This window comes from Scyliorhinus torazame, chromosome 1 (assembly GCF_047496885.1).
Source record: "Scyliorhinus torazame isolate Kashiwa2021f chromosome 1, sScyTor2.1, whole genome shotgun sequence".
Lineage (NCBI taxonomy): Eukaryota > Metazoa > Chordata > Chondrichthyes > Carcharhiniformes > Scyliorhinidae > Scyliorhinus > Scyliorhinus torazame.
The window spans coordinates 32,128,976-32,154,976 of record NC_092707.1 but is presented as its reverse complement, the minus strand read 5'-3'; the positions used below and the strand labels follow the sequence as shown (position 1 = coordinate 32,154,976).

The window sequence follows — 26,001 nt, the reverse complement described above, 5'->3', positions numbered from 1 at the left end:
TTAGGTTTATTTTCATTTGAAAGACGGAGGTTGAGGGGTACCTCATTGAGGTGTACAAAATCATGAGAGGTATAGACAGGGTGGATAGCAAGAAGCTTTTTCCCAGAGTGGGGAACTCAATTATTCGGGGTCACGAATTCAAGGTGAGAGGGGAAAAGTTTAAGGGAGATATGTGTGGAAAGATTTTTACGCAGAGGGTGGTGGGTGTCTGGAACGTATTGCCGGCGGAGGTGGTAGAGGAGGGCACGATAGCATCATTTAAGATTTATCTAGACAGATACATGAATGGGCAGGGAGCAGAGGGATACAGATCCTTAGAAAATAGGCGACAGTTTTAGATAGAGGATCTGGATCGGCGCAGGCTTGGAGGGCCGAAGGGCCTGCTCCTGTGCTGTAATTTCTCATTGTTTTTTGTTCTACAGGGCCGGACCAACAGGGGTATAAAAAGCAACCACATTGTGTCTCCCTCAGTCTCTCTCTCTCTCGGGTGCACTGTGACCAGGACAATATCAGAATAGTTCAGATGGCTAGTGGAGTTACGTATAGTTATTGTAGTTAGATCTTGTTAACCTTATCACTAGTATCAAAGTTGAAATAAAGAACTCATGCACTTGTTGTTTTAGTTACTCAATAAACCTTTGTTGGTACTGAACGAGTTTGAGTCTTCTTCATCGAGATTCAGAAGACCTCACCATCAACCAAGGATTGAGTAGCACGAGTTACCTACCACACAGGTAACAAAAGTTAAATTTGTTCAGCATCTCACCAGACTGACCTTTACAGTGTTCATCAAATTGTTTTAGTATTACTTCTAATTTGGTGTTGTCTTTACCTTCTAAGTAATTAAAGCAATTATAGATTTTTCTGTCTTCATGCCCTCCTGCTGTGAGTAGTAGTGCTATTTTCATTGTGTCAGAGACCATGATTAACTCATTAGCTGCAATACATATTTGGAACATCTGTTTAAACATTTTCCAGTTAAAACTTAAATTACCGGTTGTTTCCAGCTGCCATGGAACTCCAACAATTTCCATCGAATCAGGTAGTCACCAAGGACTCATTTTGCTGCGAAGTCTTCCACAGCCGAATGTCCGGCCAGAATTTTCTTCTCTTGTCGTCTAACCTTATCGAACTAGTTCTTTTAAAGCCAACACACCTGGTACCATGTTTTGTTACCTGTGTGGTAGGTAACTCGTGCTACTCAACCCTTAGTTGATGGTGAGATCTTCTGAATCTCGATGAAGACTCAAACTCGTCCAGTAACAACAAAGGTTTATTGAGTAACTATAACAAGTGCATGAGTTCTTTACTTTAACTTTGATACTAGTGATAAGGTTAACAGGATCAAACTACAATAACTATATGTAACTCCACTAACCATCTGAACTATTCTGATATTGTCCTGATCGCTGCACTCGAGAGAGAGAGAGAGGCTGAGGGAGACACAATGTGGTTGCTTTTTATACCCCTGTTGGTCCGGCCCTCTAGTGATCATGTGGTGCTGCTGATTACACATTAACCCCTTGTGTACATGCACATACAGAGATCACTGCAGATATCTGCATCTCCTTGTGGAGGGGATGAGCTCTCTACTTCATGAGGTGGGCTGTGACAGACGCCAATGGCATCCACATTGATGAGATGCTATGTTCCTCCTATATGCCCTTTCTCAACTCCCAACTCCCCATCATCCCACTATCTGTCATGATGAGGTTGTGTCACTATGGACCTCTTCCTTCAAACCAACCTTCCCCATCTAATTTTCTGTTTTCACAGATCCAGGAACTGCCACAGGAGCCCCATGAGCACAGCCCTGAGGAATATAATTCCATCTATTGACCTGACACCGGTGGTCACCAGCTCAGACACTGACACTGAACACACTGCAGTGAGCAGCTCGGTGGCACAGTGGTTAGCACTATGGCCTCACAGTGCCAGGATTCCAGGTTTGATTCCCAGCTTGGGTCACTTTCTGTGCGGAGTCTGCACGTTCTCCCTGTGTCTGCGTGGGTTTCCTCCGGGTGCTCCGGTTTCCACCCACAAGTCCCGAAAGACCAGTGCTTGTTAGGTGAACTGGACATTCTGAATTCTCCCTCGGTGTACCCGAACAGACGCCAGAATGTGGCGACGAGGGGCTTTTCACTGTAACTTCATTGCAGTGTTAATGTAAGCCTAATTGTGACAATAAAGATTATTATTATGACCTCTGAGGTTAACACAGAGTTGGGATCAGCACATTGTGAGTCACTGGCCTTGAGTAGATTGCAGGCAAGCTCAGGGGTAAAGGATGGTTTGTTTGTCAATTCCCCAGAGGATGAGGCCACAGACGGGTTCTGCTGAGGATCTTGATGGGGCGGCAAACAGGAGAGAACTGAATGGGCATGTCGACCGAGATTCTGGGTGCATTAGCTGGCCTGCCAGACAACGCTCTGTCACTGACAAGAATCTGGTTCCGGGTTGACATTAGGCATTCTGCAGCGATTACCCCCCTCCTCAATCTTTGTTCCACCTCCCCTGCCATGCTGCAGACTCAGAGACTCTTGCACTATTGCCCCTATACCTGTTGTAGACATGGGGTGGACAGGGCGCCAAATCCTCTGCCTTCCCGTTGACGATGCACCAACACTCCCATGTCAAATCCAGCACCTCTAAAGACGCACCACAGTCCTTCTACACATCCTGCAATAGCAGTTGTTCTTCAAATTTACCAGACCCCCCGCACCCAGCAGAGCCCTCCATCAAATTTACCTGACTGGCAAACTTTGTGCCTAGTCCTTTAAAAAACACGAGAGCTAGCTGAGCGTTTGATCTTTGGTGAGTGATGTATGAATTCACTGAATGAACTTGCAGGGTCCAAATTAGGGCAGTGGGTGTCACGTCAACACGCTATTGCACGTCAACACGCTATTGCACGTCAACAGGATGCAGGGGCGGGACAGGCACATGACTGCCCTTCTCAAGATGGCGCACACAGCTCACACCCACACAGGCGGAAGACTGGCTTCCCGAGGCAGCATGACAGATACATTTCATGCCCACTATTCCTCAACCTAAGGAAAATAATAAATGGTTCACAAGTGTAAAAACTTGACTATTTATATAATTGATATTTTCTTCTGTTCTGAAGAATAGTGGGTATATACGGGACTGACTGCTCTCTTTACATGTTCCAGGCATCTCTCCAAATTGAACTCCGAGGTAAACTACCAAAGAAACGGTCAGTCCCAGAACTCAACGCGTTTCACAGGTGTTTGTTGTTGAAATGTATGGCTTGGATCCTCTCACAAGCTGTCAGTTTGGACAGTAAATAGATCAACTCTTCTCTTCTCTTCTGTATTGAATTACAGTGAGGTCAGGATTCGGTCCCATGTATTGTGACTGACTTTAAAAAACTATTATCAGGATTTAAACCAAGCAGAACCCCAATCAATTAAACCCTCTTTTCAATCAATTTCAAATGTACATACTCCAAATTGATCAAATCCCTTCCTATTCAGCCCTGTGCGAAATTTCTGACTCAAGTGAAAGTACAAAGTCCTGATCCAAGAATACCCAAGGTTTTCTAGGGTTTAATACTCAGCATACTGTCATACTGATTTACTGTCCTATACATTGATACAGTTCCAAAATTATTTGTGTGCAGTCTCATTAGAATCACTACAGCGCAGAAGGAGGCCATTCGGCCCATCGAGTCTGCACTGACCCTCCGAAAGAGCACACTACCTAGGCCCACTCTCCCACCCTATCCTCATAACCCAGTAACCCTATCAAACCTTTTTGGACACTAAGGGCAATTTATCATGGCCAATCCACCTAACCTGTACGTCTTTGGACTGTGGAAGGAAACCGGAGCACCCGGAGGAAACCCACGCAGACATGGGGAGAACATGCAGACTCCGCACAGACAGTGACCCAGCAGGGAATCGAACCTGGGACCCTGGCGCTGTGAAGCCACAGTGCTAGCCACGTGTGCTACCGTGCTGCCCATAGGGAGATGCTGAAAACCTGTTTCCCTTGGCTGGAGTCCAGGAGTAGTGATCAGAATAAGGGATTGGCCATTTAGGAACGAGGGAAGAATCTTTTCCATTCAGTGCATGGATCTTTGAAATTCTGTACTCCAGAAGGTTTCATCGATAATGTCATGTGAGAGTACCTTTAAGACATGGCTGTTTCAGCCTGGCTGTTAGATTTGGCAAGAACATTGCAGTTAACATTACCTGACAAAATGCGAAAAGATGACGTAATTATGGAGGTGGTTAAGCATTTAAAGTTGCCTGAGATAGAGTTTGACTCATTGGAAATGGCAAAAATTCAATTGCAAATTAAACAAATGGAACATGAGAAAGAATTAAAGCAGCTTGAATACCAGAGTGAGAGAGAGGAAAAAGAATGAGAAAAGAGAGAGGAAAAAGAGAGAGGAAAAAGAAAGAGAAAAGAGAGAGAGAGGAAAAGAGAAAGAGAGAGAGAGGAAAAAGAAAAGGAGAGATGAAGAAAAGAGAAAAGAAAGAATAGCCCGAGCAGAACAAAAAGAAAGGGAGATACAGATCAGGGAAAAAGATAAAGAGAGGGAGTTTGAACTTCAGAAAATGGTCATGAAACATGACAATCAGTTAAAATTGACAGACGTAAAGGGAAACGTACAGTTGGATGATTGTGATGTGGATAGTGAGAAAGAGCGTCAAAGTCGAAGGCTTGGTGGGGATCTATTTAAATATGTCCAAGCATTGCCAAGGTTTTACGAGAAGTGGAAGCCTTTTTCTTTTCATTTGAGAAGGTAGCTAAACAAATGAAATGGCCACAGGACCTGTGGGTGTTCCTGATTCAAACAAACCTGGTAGGTAGAGCTAGTGAAGTGTTTGCATCACTACCGGAGGAGGTATCTGGAACGTATGAGGAGGTGAAGAAATCCATCTTAAGTGCATATGAGCTAGTGCCTGAAGCTTACAGACAAAGGTTTAGAAATTTAAGGAAAGAATTTGGTCAAACATACATGGAATTTGAAAGGCTCAAACAGAGTAATTTTGATAGGTGGATAAGGCCTTTGAAAATAGACCAAACGTATGAAGCTCTCAGAGAAATTATACTTTTGGAGGAGTTTAAAAATTCAATTCCTGATGTAGTGAGAACTCATGTGGAAGAACAGAGGGTTAAAACTGATAGGTTAGCAGCGGATATGGCAGATGATTATGAATTAGTTCATAAATCAAAGATTGGTTTCCGACATCAGTTTCAGCCGGTGAGGGATAGAAACTGGGGACATGAGAAATACTCAAGTGGTAAAGGTAAAGGTGATCTGATGGGAGATAAGGAGAGTGTACTTCAGATTAAAAAAGAAATCCAGGAGGGTGGAAAAGAAATGAAAAGTTTCGGATGTTTCCACTGTAATAAACTAGGCCATGTAAAGTCACAGTGTTGGTGGTTGAAGAAAAGCACGGGGAAGGCTGATGTCGTAAAACAGGATAAGACAGTGGGGTTTGTTAGCGTGGTAAAGGAAAGCCCAAGGGAAGCGAAGGAGATGCAAACGATTGTACAGCCTGTTAAAGAAGTAATTGTTAAGAAGGTGCCAGATGTCTTTAAAGAATTTACTTGTGTGGGTAAAGTTTACTCATGTGTATCAGGAGCAGGTAAAGAAGTCACAATTTTAAGAGATACAGGGGCTAGTCAATCTTTAATGGTAAGAGATGAGGAATTATGTAGTTTGGGAAGAATGTTGCCAGAAAAGGTGGTGATATGTGGAATTCAGGGTGAGAGGAGTAGCGTTCCATTATATAAGGTAAGGTTGGAAGGTCCAGTGAAGAGTGGTGAAGTGGTAGTAGGAGTAATAGATAAACTATCTTGTCCAGGAATACAGTTTATCTTGGGTAATGATATAGCTGGATCGTAGGTGGGAGTGATGCCTACTGTGGTTGATAAGCCAATGGAAAATCAGTCAACTGAAGTGTTGAAGGACGAATATTCTGGGATATTTCCGGATTGTGTAGTAACAAGGTCGCAAAGTCACAGGTTAAGACAAGAGGAGAAATCAAACAGTGAAGATGAAGTTGAAGTGCAATTATCAGAAACGATTTTTGATCAGATGGTTGAAAAGGAACAAGAACAGGTGGAGGATGAGGTGGATATTTTTAGTTCAGGAAAATTGGCGGAGTTACAACAGAAAGATGTAGAAATAAAGCGGATATATCGGAAAGCATATACGGAAGAGGAATCTGAGAGTATCCCAGAGTGTTATTATCGTAAAAATTATGTCTTGATGAGAAAATGGAGACCTGTACATAGTGGGCAGAAGTTCATCAAGTAGTATTGTCGGTAGGGTATAGAAAGGAGGTGTTGCAAGTTGCACATGAGGTACCTATGGGACGTCATTTGGGAATAAGGAAAACTCAAGCTAAAATCCAGAAACATTTTTATTGGCCTGGACTACATAAAGATGTAGTTACATTTTGTCAATCATTTAAACAAAAAGGTATATTTACTGTGTACATTTCTTAGTGGATGGTGCAAAAGTGAAAAATGAAACCATCTTGAAGTTGATGGTTTATTTTTTTTTCTTGGGGAGCGGTGTCATGTGAGAGTACCTTTAAGACATGGATATTTAAGCAATGTACCTTTAAGAAAACAGTGATGTCAGAGAGTGGGTGGGGCTGAGCTCAGGTCAGCCATTTTGCAGTTTAGTTTTGCAGTTTGAAAAGAGCTTGGGAGTGTGTGTTTGCAGTGAGCTGGATCTCTCCCATGAAAGCCTATCTCTGGATCATTTGGGTGATTTAAACTCATAATAGTAAAGCCTTTAACCTGATGTGATTCTGTTTAAAGGTGTTATGTCTCTTGGAAGTTTGAAGGAACATTTTGAGGAATTATTTACCGTTGCAATATTTTCGGAGTTATCTTTGAAGTAAGGGGTGTTAAGAGATCCAATGTTTATTTAAGATGTTCAGTTGAGTTCATGGATAAACAGTGTTTTGTGTTTAAAAACCCACGTGTCCATAATTGTAATCGCACCCCTAGGGAACAAGCCGTGTGCTAGGAAAAACAACAAAAACATTACAGGGAGAGGTTGGTTGAACTCCATGATACATTTTGGGGTTCTGAAAACGCCTCGCCCATAACAATAAATATATGCAACTCAGATCAATAGGTTTTTGGATCCTATGGGAATCAAAGGATATGGGAATAGAGTGGGAAAGTAGAGTTGATTTAGGAGTTCAACCTTGCAGAGCAGGCTTGATGGGTCACATCGCCTTCTCCTCAAGCTCTTCATAAGGGACAGCATGAGAGCGTTTAGGGAGGGAAGGAGGAGAACAAGTAGCAGGGCAAGGAAAAGGTTATGACGGAGAGTCAGAAAGAGGAGGAGGATTGGGAGAAGCGGTGAAAGAATATGGAAGAAGGAGCAGGAGGTGAGAGGAGCACAGTCAAAGAAAATTGAGGAGAATAATCAGACAGGATGGCAGGGAGGAAGGACGGTAAGGATACAAGTATTGTGCAGGTGTTTAAAAGCAGAAAAAGATGAACAGCCTGATTTTAATATTCCCAGCTCGTCCTTCCTCTCTTTTCATTGTTTCTGACTTGGCTTCAACTGGAGTGCTGCGTGTCGTTCTGGGTGCCACCTTTTGTGAGGGATGTGAGGGCTTTGGGAGCGGTGCAGAGGAGATTTATGAGACTAGTCAGGGAACCTGGGTCTTTGGTTCCAAAGATGTATTGGACAAGTTGTGGTTGTACTCTTTGAAGAGCAAAACGTTGACAGGAGATTTGATGAACGCATTCAGGATCATGAGGGGTCTGGACAGATAATAATAATTGCTTAATGTCACAAGTAGGCTTCAATGAAGTTATTGTGAAAAGCCCCTAGTCTCCACATTCCGGTGCCTGTTCAGGGAGGCCGGTGCGGGATTTGAACCTGCGCTGCTGGCTGTTCAGGAAGGCTGATACGGGAATTGAACCTGCGCTGCCGGCATTGTTCTGCATTACAAGCCAGCTGTTTAGCCCACTGTGCTAAACCAGAGTGGATGGAGAGAGGCCTTTGCGATTTGAGGAAGCGTCTGGAGTGCTGGTGGGGGCAGACTCAATCTTGGTCTTCAGAGGGGAATGGGATAAATACCTGAAAGGGGAAAAAAATGGCAGGGCTTGAGGGAAAGGTGTGAGACTAACTAAATTGTTTGTGCAGAGAACCAACATGGAGACGATTCTGCTGCAACATTGGGGGTTTCCAGATTGCCGGCCTTTTCAAAGCATCAGGATCCCTAAAAACAATAATCCCACCAATTATAGGTCAAGGCGGGGTAACTTTCCGAGACAATAATCCAGGAAAGAATTTAATTGGTACCTGGAAAATTATGGGCAAGGAAATGAAAATCAGGACAGAATTGCTAAAGGACAAGAAACGTTTACCAGTGACACTCACATCCCATGAATGAATAAAGTAGTTTCATCCTCCAAGTAGGACTTTGGAACTCTTTCAAGTCAGATCTTCTTTCTCCGTGCACTCCCCAAGCCAAAACGGAGTCAAGGACGGTGAGGTTGATTATAGTGCCTTGTAGCTGGTTATTTTTCAGCAGGTTAAAAGGTTATTATTGGTGAGAATTGCTCTCAATCAGGAACTGGGGCTGGAAAACATCAATAGACAATGATTTCTTTCAGGAGTTTGGTTCATGTCTTTCTTATTGATTCTAGCTCATTGAATGGAGGGAGGTGAGCATACGGTTTCAGTGATGGATCCCATGGGCATCTTTTCATCTGATTTTTATCATTCCCCTCCTCCACACAGATGATAGGCTTTAAATATAAGCACTGCCAGTTCCAAAGGGGCTTGTTTACAGTGATTGTATTGTGAGGCTCCATAATATTCCTAAATGTCATGAATCCACAATGACATAATCTCAAGTGTAGTGGAACTATTGGGTTGTAGAATGCACCCCTTGCAACATTTTCCACATTGGTAGTGAGGTTTTAATTTCAATATAAAAATAATACATTTCTCCACCTGTTCATGTTATCATAGAACCTCGACATTGCAGAGGGAGGCCATTTGGCCCATCGAGTCTGCACCGATCTTCCAAAAGAGCACTGTACCTGGGCCCACTCACCCGCCCTATCCCAGTAACCCCACCTAACCTGCACATCTTTGGACACTAAGGGGTACTTTAACATGGCTAATCCACCAACCTGCACATCTTTGGACTGTGGGAGGAAACCGGAGCACCCAGAGGAAACCCACACAGACACGGGGAGAACGTGCAGACTCCACACAGACAGTCACCCAAGGTCGGAATTTAACCTGGGACCCTGGAGCTGTGAAGCAGCAGTGCTAACCACTCTGCCACCATGCTGCCCTACACTGTGCACCAACCCAGCAAGAAAGGATCACTTGTTTCCAGGCCCATTCCGAGACTGATTTTCATAGAGGGGCAACACAGTGTTCCATGTTCCTGTGCACAGCCGCAATGTTGTTAATGCTTCAACTCTTTGCCCGTAGTGCCTACTCTTCATTCAATGTGCTCAACATTTTAAAACTGGCTCCTCTCTGCACTTGGAAAATACAAAAGAAAATGAACACTTACAACTATATTCCTAAAATGCTATAAAATAGTGTTACCTTGGTTCTTGGGACGTAAAAATAAAATTGAAACTTCACTTATTTGAGTTATAGTCCACAAACGATTTAAATTATTGATGATGATTAATGGTCAAGGGTTTGGATGACATCAACAGTGAAAGCTGAGTGGATCTCAAAGGTATTGGAAGTGTGCGAATGAATTACAATCACTCTCACCATGTAATATAATATTTGATGTGGTCTTACTAATATTAAAACTGTAGAAGCAGCTAGCCCTGCCAAAATCACACTGATTTTCAGCAGTTATTGGGCACTGTGATAGGGTCGCTGTGAAAAATGTAACCATACAATTCACGGGAAAGCGCAATAGCGGTGTCACGTTGCACAACAGAGCCCCACATTCTCTTCTTTTCCCAAAAAGATTACATGCCATGTTTTTCATACATTTTACTGGCCCACCCCCCACCAATTGAAAGGACCAGTTTGTACAGGGATGGCACGGTAGCACAGTGGTTACCACTGTTGCTTCACAGCGCCAGGGTCCCAAGTTCGATTCCCGGCTTGGATCACTGTCTGAGTGGGGTATGCATGTTCTCCCAGTGTCTGTGTGGGTTTCCTCCGGGTGCTCCGGTTTCCTCCCACAAGTCCCGAAAGACGTGCTGTTAGGTAATTTGGAAATCTGAATTCTCCCTCCTAGTACCCGAACAGGTGCTGGAATATGGCGACTAGGGGCTTTTCACAGTAACTTCATTGCAGTGTTAATGTAAGCCTACTTGTGACAATAAAGAGTATTATTATATTATTGTATAATGGGTGATTTGGTAACATGCCTGTAATAATATCCATTCATACTTCTCATGTACCCATTCTGGCAACAAATGGGTATAAATGAAGAGAAGTTAATTGAACTTATTTCTTAATGGACAACTCTCTCAAACACTGGCTCAAGGCTAACTTGGTAAACTCTATTTTATAGATTCATTACTGTCATATATATTGTTTCTTTTATGGAGTAAGCCTTTATGTTTAACTCAGCCGTTGAATTTTACTCACAAATACCACAATGTTCACTTGAACTGGAGGAAGCCACCACCAGGTGACTGCTTTGTCCTGGATGGTGTCCAGCTTCATGAGTGTTGCTGGAGTTGCATTCATCCAGGCAAGTGGAGAGTATTCCAGCTCACTCCTGACCTGTACCTTGTAGATGGTGGATAGACTTTGTGGAGCCAGGAGATGAGTTACTCTCTGCAGAATTCCAACCTGCTCTTGTAGCCACAGTATTTGTATGGCTAGTCCAGATCAGTTTCTGAAACCCCAGGATGTTGATCGAAACTTAACTGCACGAGCCGTACAAATATCGTGATTATAAGAGCAGATCAGAGACTGGGAATTCTACAGAGAGTAACTCACCTCCTGGCTCCTCATATTCTGTCATAGAATTTACAGTGCAGAAGGAGGCCATTCGGCCCGTCAAGTCTGCACCAGCTCTTGGAAAGAGCACCCCACTTAAGCCCCACACTTCCACCCTATCCCCGTAACCCAGTAACCCCACCTAACCTTTTTTTGGACTAAGGGCAATTTAGCATGGCCAATCCACGTAACCTGCACATCTTTGGACTTTGGGAGGAAACCAGAGCACCCAGGAAAACCACGCAGTCACGGGAAGAACATGTAAACTCCACACAGACAGTGACCCAAGCCAGGAATCAAACCTGTGGCCCTGGCGCTGTGAAGCCACAGTGCTAACCACTGTGCTACCGTGCTGCCCGTGCTACCGTGTTGTCCACCATCTACAAGGCACAAGTCAGGAGTGTGTTGGAATACACTTCACTTTCCTAGATAAATGCAGTTCCAACAACACTCAAGACGCTCAACACCATCCAGGACAAAGCAGCCCACTTGATCGGCATCCCATGCACCACCTTCAATATCCACTCAGTCCACCATCGATGCACAGTGGCAGCAGTGTCTACCATCTACAAAATGCAATTCACCAAGATTCATTCAACAGCATTCCAAACCCATAAACTCTAACAACTAGAAGGATAAGGTCAGCAGATGCATGCAAACATCACCACCTGGAAGTTGCCCTCTAAGCCTCCCACTATCCTTGGAAATGACTTGAAAATATATCATCGTTCCTTCATTGTCACTGGGTCAAAATACTGGAACTCCAGCAGTTCAGGAAGGCAGCTAGTCACCACCTTCTCAAGGGCAATTAGGGATGGGCAACAAAAAGTGCCGCCACCCACATCCCATGAAAGAATTTTTAAAATTGAAAAAAGTTTAACTGGTTTTATGCTGTCCATGGGTAAGTATGTGAGAAACTAGAACTTCAGTTACCTCCTGAATATCAATGACAAGGTGACCTATTTCTGGACATCGCGCGACAATCGGCAGGCAGGAATGTTCCCTTCCAGTCGGGGAACACTTCAGCAGTCAAGGGCATTCAGCCTCTGATCTCCGGGTAAGCGTTCTCCAAGGCGGCCTTCAGGATGCGCGACAACGCAGAATCGCCGAGCAGAAACTTATAGCCAAGTTCCGCACACATGAGTGCGGCCTCAACCGGGACCTGGGATTCATGTCGCATTACATTCATCCCCCACTATCTGGCCTGCGAAATCCTACCAACTGTCCTGGCTTGACACAATTCACACCTCTTTAACCTGGGGTTACCCCATCTCTGGATCTGTAAAGATTTAATCACCTGCTAATGCTCGCATTCCAAGCATTGTCTGGCATCTTTGAATCTGTCTATATCTATGTTTCTGGAACATACCTCTTCATTCACCTGAGGAAGGAGCAGCGCTCCGAAAGCTAGTGACATCGAAACAAACCTGTTGGACTTTAACCTGGTGTTGTAAGACTTCTTACTATTTCTGTGAAGTACTCCTTGTTATCCTGAAGGACATATAGCATGAGGTTTAGAGCAATCATGCCCTTCATTGCTACTTAGAGCCCATTGGATGATTGACTCTGAAGGTCTTTATGGATCAAATGGCTCACCAGCCACAGTGTCCGCTGCTGAATCTGATCCTGAACCTCATTGTGCATTGTTCCTGCATCATGTCCAGGGTAGCTCACTCCGTTGAACGACATGCGTTTCACAGAACATTTTCTGTGAATCAAGTATTTCAACCAATTCACTCTTGGAAATCCTTCCCTTGTTCTTCTACAATGACATCTCTGTAATGGTAACTGCACCTATGAATGTAGAAATGGAAACTCCTCCTTACTACACACTTCTGCCCATCCTGCAGCAATACATCCTGAGCCAATCCTTCATTCAGCTGAAAACTGTCACATCCAAGTTGGGATGCCAGATTCACTTTCTGTTTCATTCTGCTCAAGTTGCTCTTGATGGAAAGAGTTTTATGAAGTGTCTTTCATGCCCCAAGGATGTGTCACAAAATTTTACAGACAAATGATTACTTTTGAAGTGTAGTCACTATTGTTTTATAGGCAAACATGGCAACTAGTTTACACACAGCAAAATCCTACAAACAGCAATAGAATAAATAATGTTTTGCGTTGGTGATGGTTGAGAGATTAATACTGGCCAGGGCAGCAGGAGAACTCCTCAATTCCTCTTTAAATAGTGCAAAGGGATATTGTGCACCAGCCTTCTCGGGACAGTGCAGCCTCAGTTTAACATCTCAATGAAAGGCGAAACATCTCCAGTAATGTAGAACTCAATGAATGCTGCGCTGGAATGCCACACTCTAATCTAGGTTATGTGGCCAAATCCAACAGTGAGCCCTGAACCCATGATCTTTTGACTTGGTGGGGAGAATGGGCTCTTTTGAGTCAAGGCTAACACCTCATCTAGCCTGTAATGAGTAACTATTTTGCAAATCTCTATGAACACATTTTAATTTAAGTTCTGGGGCGAAATTCTCCGGTATCGGCGCGATGTCCGCCGACCGGTGCCAAAAATGGCGCAAATCAGTCGGGCAACGTGCCGCCCCAGAGGTGCGGAATCCTTCGCATCGTGGGGGTCCCAGCCCTAACCTTGAGGGGCTAGGCCCGCGCCGGACTGATTTCCGCCCCGCCAGCTGGCGGAAGTGCCCCACCAGTTGGCGCGGAAATGACATTGCCGGGCGGCGCATGCGCGGGAGCGTTAGCGGCCGCTCACAGCATCCCCGCGCATGCACTGTGGAGGGTGTCTCTTCCGCCTCCGCCATGGTGGAGACCGTGGCAAAGGCGGAAGGGAAGGAGTGCCCCCAAGGCACAGGCCCGCCCATGGATCGGTGGGCCCCGATCGCGGGCCAGGCCACCGTGGGGGCACCCCCCGGGGCCAGATCGCCCCGCGCCCCCCCCCCAGGACCCCGGAGCCCGCCCGCGCCGCCTTGTCCCACCGGTAAGGTAGGTGGTTTAATCCACGCCAGCGGGACAGGCATTCTAGCAGCCGGAGAATTCGGCAACCGGCGGGGGCGGGATTCACGGGCGAGATTCTCCGACCCCCCGCCGGGTCGGAGAATCGCTGGGGGCTGGCGTGAATCCCGCCCCCGCCGGTTGCCGAATTCTCCGGCACCGGACATTCGGCGGGTGCGGGAATCGCGCCACGCCGGTGATTCTCCGGCCCGGATGGGCCGACGTCCCGCCACTAAAATGCCTGTCCCGCCGGCGTAGATTAAACCACCTACCTTACCGGCGGGACAAGGCGGCGCGGGTGGGCTCCGGGGTCCTGGGGGGGGCGCGGGGCGATCTGGCCCCGGTGGGTGCCCCCACGGTGGCCCAGCCCGCGATCGGGCCCCACCAATCCGCGGACGGCCTGTGCCATGGGGGCACTCTTTCCCTTCCGCCCTTGCCACGGTCTCCACCATGGCGGAGGCGGAAGAGACTCCCTCCACTGCGCATGCGTGGGAATGCCGTCAGTGGCCGCTGACGCTCCCGCGCATGCGCCGCCCGGCAATGTCATTTCCGCGCTAGCTGGCGGGGCACCAAAGGCCTTTTCCGCCAGCTGGCGGGGCGGAAATTCGTCCGGCGCGGGCATAGCCCCTCATGGTAAGGGCTCGGCCCCCCAAGATGCGGAGCATTCCGCACCTTTGGGGCGGCGCGATGCCCGACTGATTTGTGCCGTTTTTATCGCGTCGATACCGGAGAATTTCGCCCCCGGCGATTCTCCGACCCGGCGGGGGGTCGGAGAATCTCGCCCCTGGTCTCTATGTTATAAAAAGGGTGTAGAATCATCAAAGGAGGGCAAAAAAGATATGCAAAAGTAATACTACAACTGATTGGCAAAACCTAGACTAAACAGTCTGTGGATCCTCTCTCTAGAGAAGAGAGGACCCAATCAAGGGCTTTAGGATTGTAAAAAAGGTTCGATAGGACGGAAGATACCAAACTAGCGGTCATAAATATTAAGATTAATAAATCCAATTAGGAATTCAGGAGAACACTCTTTTCTGAGAGGGGGCTAGAATGTGAAATTCACTGCAAAGAGGGGCTGAAGAAAATAGTACAGATGCACTTAAATTCTGTTTTGTGAGTTGAGTCTTGGACTGAAAATATCACTGTGTCATTCTACGATTTGTTGGTGTTAAGCAGCACAAGTGTAAATCAGAATATGATCCGCAGATGAGAAAATACCCAGACATAGCACTTTGCCTCCTCTCCCACAAACTCTCTGTTAGAACATAAGAACTAGGAACAGGAGTAGGCCATCTGGCCCCTCGAGCCTGCTCCGCCATTCAATGAGATCATGGCTGATCTTTTATGTACTCAGCTCCACTTTCCGGCCTGAACACCATAACCCTTAATCCCTTTATTCGTCAAAAACTGTCTATCTTTATCGTAAATCCATTTAATGAAGGAGCCTCAACTGCTTCACTGGGCAAGGAATTCCATAGATTCACAACCCTTTGGGTGAAGAAGTTCCTCCTAAGCTCAGTCCTAAATCTACTTCCCCTTATTTTGAGGCCATGCCCCTAGTTCTGCTTTCACCCGCCAGTGGAAACAACCTGCCCACATCTATCCAATCTATTCCCTTCATAATTTTATATGTTTTTAATAAGATCCCCCCGCATCCTTCTAAATTCCAACGAGTAGTCCCAGTCCATCAACCACTCCTCGTAATCCAACTCCCTCAACTCTGGGATTAACCTAGAGAATCTCCTCTGCACACCCTCCAGCGCCAGTACGTCCTTTCTCAGGTAAGGAGACCAAAACTGAACACAATACTCCAGGTGTGGCCTCACTAACACCTTATACAATTGCAGCATAACCTCCCTAGTCTTAAACACCATCCCTCTAGCAATGAAGGACAAAACTCCATTTGCTTTCTTAATCACCTGTTGCACCTGTAAACCAACTTTTTGCGACTCATGCACTAGCACACCCAGGTCTCTCTGCACAGAAGCATGTTTTAATATTTTATCATTTAAATAATAATCCCTTTTGCTGTTATTCCTACCAAAATGGATAACCTCACATTTGTCAACATTGTATTCCATCTGCCAGACCTTAGCCCATTCACTTAGCCTATCCAAATCCCTCTGCAGACTTCCGGTATCCTCTGCACTTTTTGCTTTACCGTTCATCTTAGTGTCGTCTGCAAACCTGGACACGTTGCGCTTGGTCCCCAACTCCAAATCATCTGTATGAACAATTGTGGGCCCAATACTGATCCCTGAGGGACACCACTAGCTACTGATTGCCAACCAGAGAAACACCCATTAATCCCCACTCTTTTCTTTCTATTAATTAACCAATCCTCTATCCATGCTACTACTTTACCCATAATGCCATGCATATTTATCGTATGCAGCAACCTTTTGTGTGGCACCTTGTCAAAAGCTTTCTGGAAATCCAGATATACCACATCCATTGGCTCCCCGTTATCTGCCGCACTGGTAATGTCCTCAAAAAATTCCACTAAATTAGTTAGGCACGACCTGCCCTTTATGAACCCATGCTGCGTCTGTCCAATGAGACAATCTCCATTCAGATGCCTCGCTATTTCTTCCTTGATGATAGATTCCAGCATCTTCCCTACTACCAAAGTTAAGCTAACTGGCCTATAATTACCCGCTTTCTGCCTACCTCCTTTTTTAAACAGTGGTGTCACGTTTGCTAATTTCTAATCCGCTGGGACCACCCCAGAGTCTGGTGAATTTTGGTAAATTTTCACTAGTGCATTTGCAATTTCCCTAGCCATCTCTTTTAGCACTCTGGAATGCATTCCATCAGGGCCAGGAGACTTGTCTACCTTTAGCCCCATTAGCTTGCCCATCACTACCTCTTTAGTGATAACAATCATCTCAAGGTCCTCACCTATCATAGCCTCATTTCCATCAGTCACTGGCATGTTATTTGTGTCTTCCACTGTGAAGACCGACCCAAAAAACCTGTTCAGTTCCTCAGCCATTTCTTCATCTCCCATTATTAAATCTCCCTTCTCATCCTCTGAAGGACCAATATTTACCTTAGCCTCTCTTTTTTGTTTCATATATTTTTTGAAACTTTTACTATCTGTTTTTATATTCTGAGCAAGTTTACTCTCATAATCTATCTTACTCTTCTTTATAGCTTTTTTAGTAGCTTTCTGTTGCCCCCTAAAGATTTCCCAGTCCGCTAGTCTCCCACTAATCATTGCCACTTTGTATGCTTTTTTCTTCAATTTGATACTCTCCCTTATTTCCTTAGATATCCACAGTCGATTTTCCCTCTTTCTGCCGTCCTTCCTTTTTGTTGGTATAAACCTTTGCTGAGCACTGTGAAAAATTGCTTGGAAGGTCCTCCACTATTTCACCATTAAGTCTGTGCTCCCAGTCTACCTTAGCTAGCTCTTCTCTCATCCCATTGTAATCTCCTTTGTTTAAGTACAAACACCAGTGTTTGATTTTAACTCCTCCTCAAGGCTGCCTTGACCGACCTGGTTAAACCAATCGACATGTAGATTAAAATCCCCCATGATAACTGCTGTACCAATTCTACATGCATCCGTTATTTCTTTGTTTATTGCCTGCCCCACCATAATGTTACTACTTGGTGGCCTATAGACTACTCCTAACAGTAACTTTTTCACCTTACTATTCCTGATTTCCACCCAAATGGATTCAACCTTATCCTCCATAGGACCAATGTCATCCCTTACTATTGCCCAGATGTCATCTTTAAATATCCTGTTGTGGAGTAAGTGCTACTCATCATTGTTTGCGATAGAAAGTTCCAGGTATTAGCGGAGGAGCTAGCTGTACACCTAGATGATTGATATTTCTTAATTTCCTTTTTTCGTAAAACTGCAACCAAAATGCACAAGACTCTTTTATGGGTCAGAAATTGAGATAATCAGCCTTGGGAAGCAATTCCTGTTCATGGAATGGAAGGTGGGATTCCCCTGTCCCGTGTGCTGTGGATGACACAGTATGACAAATATTATAAGCAACACTGACAAAACTAGAGACAATTTTTTTTGGCTGTATCAGACCGTTGTCCCATCCCCTATTTTTGTACAAAATGAAATATTTCTGCAGAACATTTTGGTAGCTGAATTCCTCAACTTTCATCACAACGTTATTGCAAAAACAACCCGAACCCAGTATGGGGAGATCATGGTCCTTCAAGGCAGTGTGACATTGACAAGAATCATTGCAATAATGATCAATACATTCAAATCAAAGATACTCATTAAAGGAGCAGATCAATGGAGAAAAATAATCACATATAAATCCACTTAATCTGTGGCAATTTGAGCGACTCGAGGGGAGGAGTCAGAGGGGACTCAAACTTCTCAAGCACAAACTTTTAACCACAGGGAGATTCCCATTGTGCGGAGGGTTTTTCTCATGATATTTTTCCTCGTGGTACCATTTCTCCACAGCCTCTAACCAAACCTTCGAAAAGGAGGCCTGGTCGCAAGCCCTGTAAATGAAGGTTTCCTAAATCGTAAAAAGATAACCCGATATGGGGGAAACGGTGGATCCGTCACATGACTAAAGCATCGGGAGTGATTTATGAACTAAACCCAATTGAAAGGAATTCTAATAACTTCCCACAACCCTACACTGCAGCTTTCTACTCTTTGCTTTTGAGGCTGCTAGCTCTGGTTGGGTTGGGCATGTCTTCTAAGGAGTCACTCTTCCTGTATGAACAAAGATCGGCAGGCGATTCACGTCCCAGGGGCAAGTTCTATCTATCTACCCTCACTTGACGTCCTGGATTATTTTCCACACGAGTGGCTGGTTGGTGATCAAGAACCTTCTTCTCCCAGGAACTCAGGGTGCTGATGTGAACTTTGGTATTTGTCCCATGTGGAAGCCGAGCCGAGCTGCTTCAGCACCAAACAATCAGACTTTGCAATCTTCCCATTCAACATGGTTCGGTACGACAACAGCAGCTTAACGTGACCACTGAACCCCTGGGAGAAGCCCCACAGCCAGGTTCCCAGTCTGCTTTAACACATTCTCAACATTTGTTTTAATGTATTTATTATTTAAGTACAAGAAAGGTAACCAAGAGTGACATAGAGCAAGAGAGAAGAAAGATTACTTACTGTTCCTTCTCACTACGTAGAGGATTAAGCAAAGAAAGAAAATGAAAAATTAAAAATAAAATTCCAGTTCACACCAGGTCACGGGTTTCCTGCAGCATTTTAATATTTACGAGTTCATCAGGTTGAGTAAAAGCCCAGTTTTTTTTTTTTAAATCACAGCCATCAGTTCAGAACTGACACCGGCTTATCTCGACAGCCCAGCTTGTACTTTATTACGAAGGAAGGAATCAAAATTGAATTTACAAACTGAGCGCCGCCAGCAGCAAGTCTTGATCTCAGTACTTCAGCAATTCAGCCTGCCTTCCGCAAGACCAGGAAACATCGCACCAATCCTCTCAGCATGTTAACAAATTTATCTACGATATATTCGCAATGTCTGCCCCCGCTGAGATCTGCAGTGTTTTCAACAACAAAAATCTGCACAATATTCTGGTGGAATCTTACTCAAATCCGCATCCCGTTCTCAGAGGGTTTTGTGGGAGACCCACTCAGCTGGTGAAAGTGCAGTGGAGTCGACACCACCACCCTCCCTAGTTCCAGATCAGAGGGGTCTCATTCCAAATCCCAAGGAACGGGGTTATCTGCATGCCCAGGGCACCCTCTATGACATTACAGCAGCATCTCTCCCAGCCCGATGCCACCTCGACTTTAGCCATTTCCCCCAGTGCCAACATCTCTTTAAAATGCATTTGTCTACAATTCCTCTGGCCGCTGTCTGTCGAACAATTAAAAAAGGCGTTATTCAAGGTAAATTTGACAGCAACATTGCTTCAAACCAAATGCTCCAAACAGCAAACCTATTTGTTGCGTCTTTTTACATCTCACAGACTTTTACTCAACCCCAAAACAGAAATCACAGATCCAGTACTTGTTAATCTCCATGTAGTGCATCCATCCATTAAATTAAATGGGATCATGCAACACTGAATGCACGTGACAAAATTTAAAACCATGCTGTGTTGACACATGATGCGTACGACTGTAGATACAAAACTGCTTACTGAGCATGCATGGCTACATTTATTGTCATGCCGACGTTGTTTAAAATGGAGGCACCAGAAAGGTATGAATGTCGATAGCCTTGCTGTGCCACAAGAATGGGACTAATTAGTGAAAGATTACAGCCAAATTCATAGATTTCCACCTGCATTAAAATAGTGGACAAACTAATGCCTTTTGAATTAATGGTTGGTCTGCTAATACCAACAGGAGCAATTCTTTGGCTTAGATTTCTAAAATGACTTCTGTATTCACTCTAATTAAAGGAGAGGTGAATCAAACTTGAATCCATGTCTTTCAAGGGCGGAGCAGCAACCTTCCTCCAAGGTTTGGAAATTTACTTGCCTCAAATGTTGAGGAATAATGAATTTGATGCAGGCTGCTCACTGCACTCCCAGAGACTAGTGGCAGAGTAACATTAAGAAATGTTTGCCTCCCTTGTGTGGTGTCCCAGAAATCTCATGCACTCTGTGCCTGGCGTCTCAGGAAATCTACGGTGCCCAGTGTCTTAAGGGGCACATTTGCCCAGTAACTCAGGCATGTAGGATAACCTGTACCCAAATTTACGATTGGAATCTGATGAAGCAGCTGACCCGGGATCTTTAATGTCACTGAGCTCAGTTACCAAATTCCTCAGCCAGGTATTCTGGCCAGGTCGCCAGGTTTCAATATTCTTCTGTCTCCAAGCTACCCCCAGAACTCAGTGCGGATACCAGCCTAGTGAGGCCACAATTATTCTACTGTTGCCACTGCTCGTTAAGTTCAGACCAGTTCAGAGTTGGCAGAATCCACACTGTTACTGACAATTTGCTACACCTGCAGTTCTGCCTTCAACATGGATGGCAGACGTACATTCGATGTTGATTTAAAAGATATACTCAACACACACAGCCTGCAGAACGTCACCGTTTCCTGTACCGGCAGATGATATAGAAGGTTTTCTCAGTAATTGTTAGTCACTGGCTACGAGTAAAGCGGCAAAGCAAAAATTGGAGACAGTGGAAGATAGAACATACAGTGCAGAAGGAGGCCATTTGGCCCATCGAGTCGGCACCGACCCACTTAAGCCAATAACCCCATCTAACCTTTTTTGGACACCTACGGCAATTTAGCAAGGCCAATCCACCTAATCTTGGACTATGCAAGGAATCCGGAGCACCCGGAGGAAATCCATGCAGACACGGGGCGAACGTGCAGACGCCGCACAGACAGTGCCCCAGCAGGGAATCGAACATGGGACCCAGGCGCTGTGAAGCCACGGTGCTAACCACTATGCTACCAGGCTGCTGAAGAAATGGATTCAGTGCCCAAGATAATTGGTGAAAAATGCATGAATCTCCATGGGACTGGGAGACTGTGGGGAGCAGTGTGGTGATAATGGCTTGCAGCAGAACACCTGTAATGGATTGTTCATGGAGTCTCCGTGGGTTTCAATAAGTTAGCCCCTATTACGATGCAACTGAATATGACTGAGCATGCAAAAACAGGCATGACGGGGAATTATTTTTTCTGTTGTCATACTGCAAGGCTTCCACATGCACTTTATTACAGTCAAAATTAGAAGAGAATATTTTTGCTTACTTCGCTCTGAGAGCGAGCTGGCGATCATTAGGGCAGACCCAACGCTCAGTATTGTTCCCAAATACCGTGTTCGTCATGGCTGGCAACAGCTAAAAGGAAGCAGAGTCTACAGAAACAAAACAAAGCAAGAGGTTAGTTCTGAAGTAATCCGACTTGTGTCGAGTTGCAACACAACACTGTTAGTCCAAGTTTAACTGCGGGAATTCTGAAATCAGAATTAGATTTTTTATAATAAATTCAGAATAACCAGTTCTTTTTTTTCCCAATTAAGGGGCAATTTAGCGTGGCCAATCCACTTAGACTGCACATCATTTTTGGGTTGTGGGGGTGAGACCCACGCAGACATGGGGAGAATGTACAAACTCCACACGGACAGTGACGCAGGGCCGGGATCAAATCCGGGTCCTTGAGGCAGCAGTGCTAACCACTGTGCCACCATGCCGCTCTAATCTGAAATAGATTTAAGAGGTAAAATGTAACCAAAATTTGTCATCTCCAGATGCACAGCCACATTTCATCCAGATTTTCTGGTGCTCAGTAGGGGGGCATGGTTTACACCATCACCCTGGCAGGGTGAGGCCTGATGGGGCTGGCACAGCCAGCTCCACGGAGACCGGGTGCCATCTTTAAGGGCTGCCCTGAGCAGCACTGAAAATATACTCCCTCCACATTCCGCACCCCCCATGGACACAGAGATCCCTACCCCCCACAAGCATCGGGGTGACCCCCGCCCCACCACGGCAGTATCGGGGGCATTCTCTCCCCCCATGCAAGTTATCAGGGCATTTCCCTCACAGGCATTACTCCCTCCCCCTCACAAGCATTGGGGCATGCGCCCCCCCCCCCTCCACCACTCATAGGGAACCCCTCCAATGGGGCTCCCCAGAGGATTGGATTGGATTGGATTTGCTTATTGTCACGTGTACCGAGGTACAGTGAAAAGTATTTTTCTGCGAGCAGCTCAACAGATCATTAAGTACATGAGAAGAAAAGGGAATAAAAGAAAATACATAATAGGGCAACACAACATATACAATGTAACTACATAAGCACTGGCATCGGATGAAGCATACAGGGTGTAGTGTTAATGAAATCAGTCCATAAGAGGGTCATTTAGGAGTCTGGTGACAGTGGGGAAGAAGCTGTTTTTGAGTCTGTTTGTGCGTGTTCTCAGACTTCTGTATCTCCTGCCCAATGGAAGAAGTTGGAAGAGTGAGTAAGCCGGGTGGGAGGGATCTTTGATTATGCTGCCCGCTTTCCCCACGCAGCGGGAGGTGTAGTTGGAGTCAATGGATGGGAGGCAGGTTCGTGTGATGGACTGGGCGGTGTTCACGACAGGGCGGACCCACCCTGTCACTGCAAACCTAGCCCCGCAAACCTGGCATGGCAAAACTGGCAATGCCAGGGTGCCGGGGCAGTATCAGAGCACTGCCCAGCCATGTCCCTCACCACCCAGGGGCTATGTTTACCTGTGTGCCCCCAGCATGGTCATCATAACACCTTTTTGTTTCGAAAGCTAGCAGTGATTTGCGCCGGCATGACATCACAGCGGCTGGGTGGGACGATGTGGAGTGGCAGAAGTAACGGCGTTAGAGCCCTATAATTGGATTTAAATTGATTGTAATATATTCCAATCAAGCTCGTGTCCTGCCTGGACATGAACCTGATTTTGTTATCGGAGGGGGAGAGGGACAATCTGAAACTCAAATCCTTCCAGCGCAAATCCTGTTTTTGACCTCTTGCGAGACTTAGCGGCCATTACGGGATTTGGCCCTGCAGTTAACGGCGCCGTTAGATCACAGCTAAGATGTTGGTTTCACAAGACTCTCCATACCCTGCACTCAACAATCAAAACCAGCCTGTATTGGGACGGTCAAGTTTCCTAAGTAGTCAGCTCACTTTAATTCCGACATTATTTCTACATCTAACGCACCTTTCCTCCTCTCGAGATGAGAGTTCTGGTTCATCAGGCCAAGGGGTACTGATTTGAGGGGAAGGACCAGAGTGTGAAGTGGGAGTTATGCCCAGGAGTGAAATTAAGGGAAGAAAAAGAGAGGGCCTGAGGGTGAAGCTCGGGTGAATGTCAATTGGGTTGAAACATTTAATAGGAAATAAGGCAATCTATTGGATATGTAGACTTCAATGAACAAAGAACAATACAGCACAGGAACAGGCCCTTCGGCCCTCCAAGCCTGTACCGGTCATAATACCACCCTTGGCCAAAACCCTCAGCACTTCCTAGTGCCGTATCCCTCTATATCCGTCCTATCCGTGTAATACCCATCCTATCCATGTAGTTTAGGTAGAAGACTTTTGTGCAGGAAAGTCTTGACTGCCAAAATCCAGAAGAGAGGGTGCAAAATTGAGCCCGAGCGTGTGAAACTCAGGTTGTGGACAGGTTACTGAAACAGATCATTATTGACATGAAAGCTGACATCCAGTAGGCTTTACAAGTAGAAAAGAAATTCAAATTCATGACTGATTCGTACATTTAATTCTTCAATCTTTAATAATTCTGTTTCATGACCGGAAACAAATAATTTTTATATTACTTTCCCCTCATCTGTAACTGTAGTATTCTCTAATGGATATACCAAAAAAGCTTTTTCATCAATTTAAAGCCAACAGTATTCTCAGCTGTCATTAGTAAGGTTTAGATTATATTGAGGATGCAATACGTAACAATTACAACTAATAGAGAATACAAAGCTTTTATTTCAGCACAAGGCTTGTCTAAAAGCCATTTGATCTCTGCTCTTAGGTTTAATGATGCCAGTTGGGTGACCAGTCAATCAATCCCTCAGCATTGTTCCTTCCGCAGTTCTTGAACAATCTGCTTCGACTTGGATTCCACCCAAACCATTTCATTTCCTGAGGAAACTTTTGACACGTCTTATTACTCACTCCCAAGAATTTTAAACTCTATGTATAATTGATGGCCATTAAGATTTCTCCACAGTTAATCTCACTAGGACACTATGTATCCAGCACTCAAATAGCAGGTCAGTGACAATGATTGAGGCATTCACATCGCCCGATTTATTTTGCCCATAAACGTCAGGGGGGAAAAAAAACGAACCAAGCAAAATGTATGTCATAAAACCACTTTATAGCGATGGTCCAGTCTGATTTTTAAAAATGGCACTGGAGACAAATCATCATCCTAAGAAGATTTCCATCTCCCTGTCTGAATGGGTCATCTCAGTCCCACCGGATACATTTTAAAGAAAGAGTGAGAGATCCGCAGCCCAGAACATTACTAACCAATACAGCTAATGCTGAGATTGACTTCAATCCTCGACTGCATTCAATTCCCAGTATCAAATCAGGAAAGTAAATCTCTCTAATAGGTTCCAAATCTCCAGAGAAATTCATGTTGTACACAGCGGGAAAAGAAGTAATAAAAGAGCTTGCATTTAAATAGCACCTAATCATGCCCTCAGAATGTCCCGTGTAATTGGTTTCATCTGAAGTGCAGCCTTTGTTATTATGTGAATGGAAGTGAGAGAAAAGCACACAGCAAGGGCCCAAAAATAGCAAATGAACACACCTTCTGTTTATTCCCCTTCAGTGATATTGGTTTAAGGGAGAAATATTGATTAGACAGTGGAAGAACTCACTACTCGCTTACAAATAGCGCCACAAAATCCTTTATGTCTGATCAGAAAGATATGTCCAACAATGCAACACACCCTCATTTCTGCACCGAGACTAATCTAGGGAAGCATTGTAGCACAGTGGTTAGCACTGTTGCTTCACAGTCCCAGGTTCGATTCCCAGCTTGGGTCACTGTCTGTGCAGAGTCTGCATGTTCTCCCCGTGTCTGCGTGGGTTTCCTCCGGGTGCTCAGGTTTCCTCCCACAAGTCCCAATTGGACGTTCTGAATTCTCTGAATTTTCCTGTTCCCTGTGCCTTCAATTTCCTGTTTTCTGGATAGTTCTAACTGTTGGGAATGAGTCAGTGGCAGGATTATAGAGATAGTTAGAAGATCCAAGCCCCAGGTCCTCAACGTGCCTTGACACATACCCCTGATTATGAGAGGGTACTGATTGTGGGTACAGTTCTCCTGCCCTGTTGCTTAGCTGTGAGTGTGTATATTTGTGGGGGGGTAAACCCATGTTGGACTTCAAGGTAGCTGCAACAAAACAGCGTTGAACCTAAAGATTGCCAAACCAGGGCAGCACGGTGGCGCAGTGGGTTAGCCCTGCAGTCTCACGACGCCGAGGTCCCAGGTTCGATCCTGGCTCTGGGTCACAGTCCGTGTGGAGTTTGCACATTCTCCCCGTGTTTGCGTGGGTTTCCCCCCCCACAACCCAAAGATGTGCAAGGTAGGTGAATTGAGCATGCTAAATTGCCCCTTAATTGGAAAAAATTAATT

At 45.2% G+C, this 26,001-nt stretch overlaps 1 protein-coding gene across 5 annotated transcripts in view; it reads right to left on the bottom strand.

The window, feature by feature from the left end:
• LOC140395261 (rabphilin-3A-like) overlaps positions 1-26,001 on the bottom strand; it is a 545,215-nt gene that overhangs the window by 352,986 nt on the left and 166,228 nt on the right. For all 5 annotated transcript variants that reach the window (XM_072482954.1, XM_072482865.1, XM_072483205.1 and 2 more), the window contains one exon: positions 21,624-21,729. In XM_072482954.1, coding sequence (XP_072339055.1) covers positions 21,624-21,700 — 77 coding nt within the window. In that variant the 5' untranslated portion in view covers positions 21,701-21,729. The remainder of the gene's footprint in view (positions 1-21,623; positions 21,730-26,001) is intronic.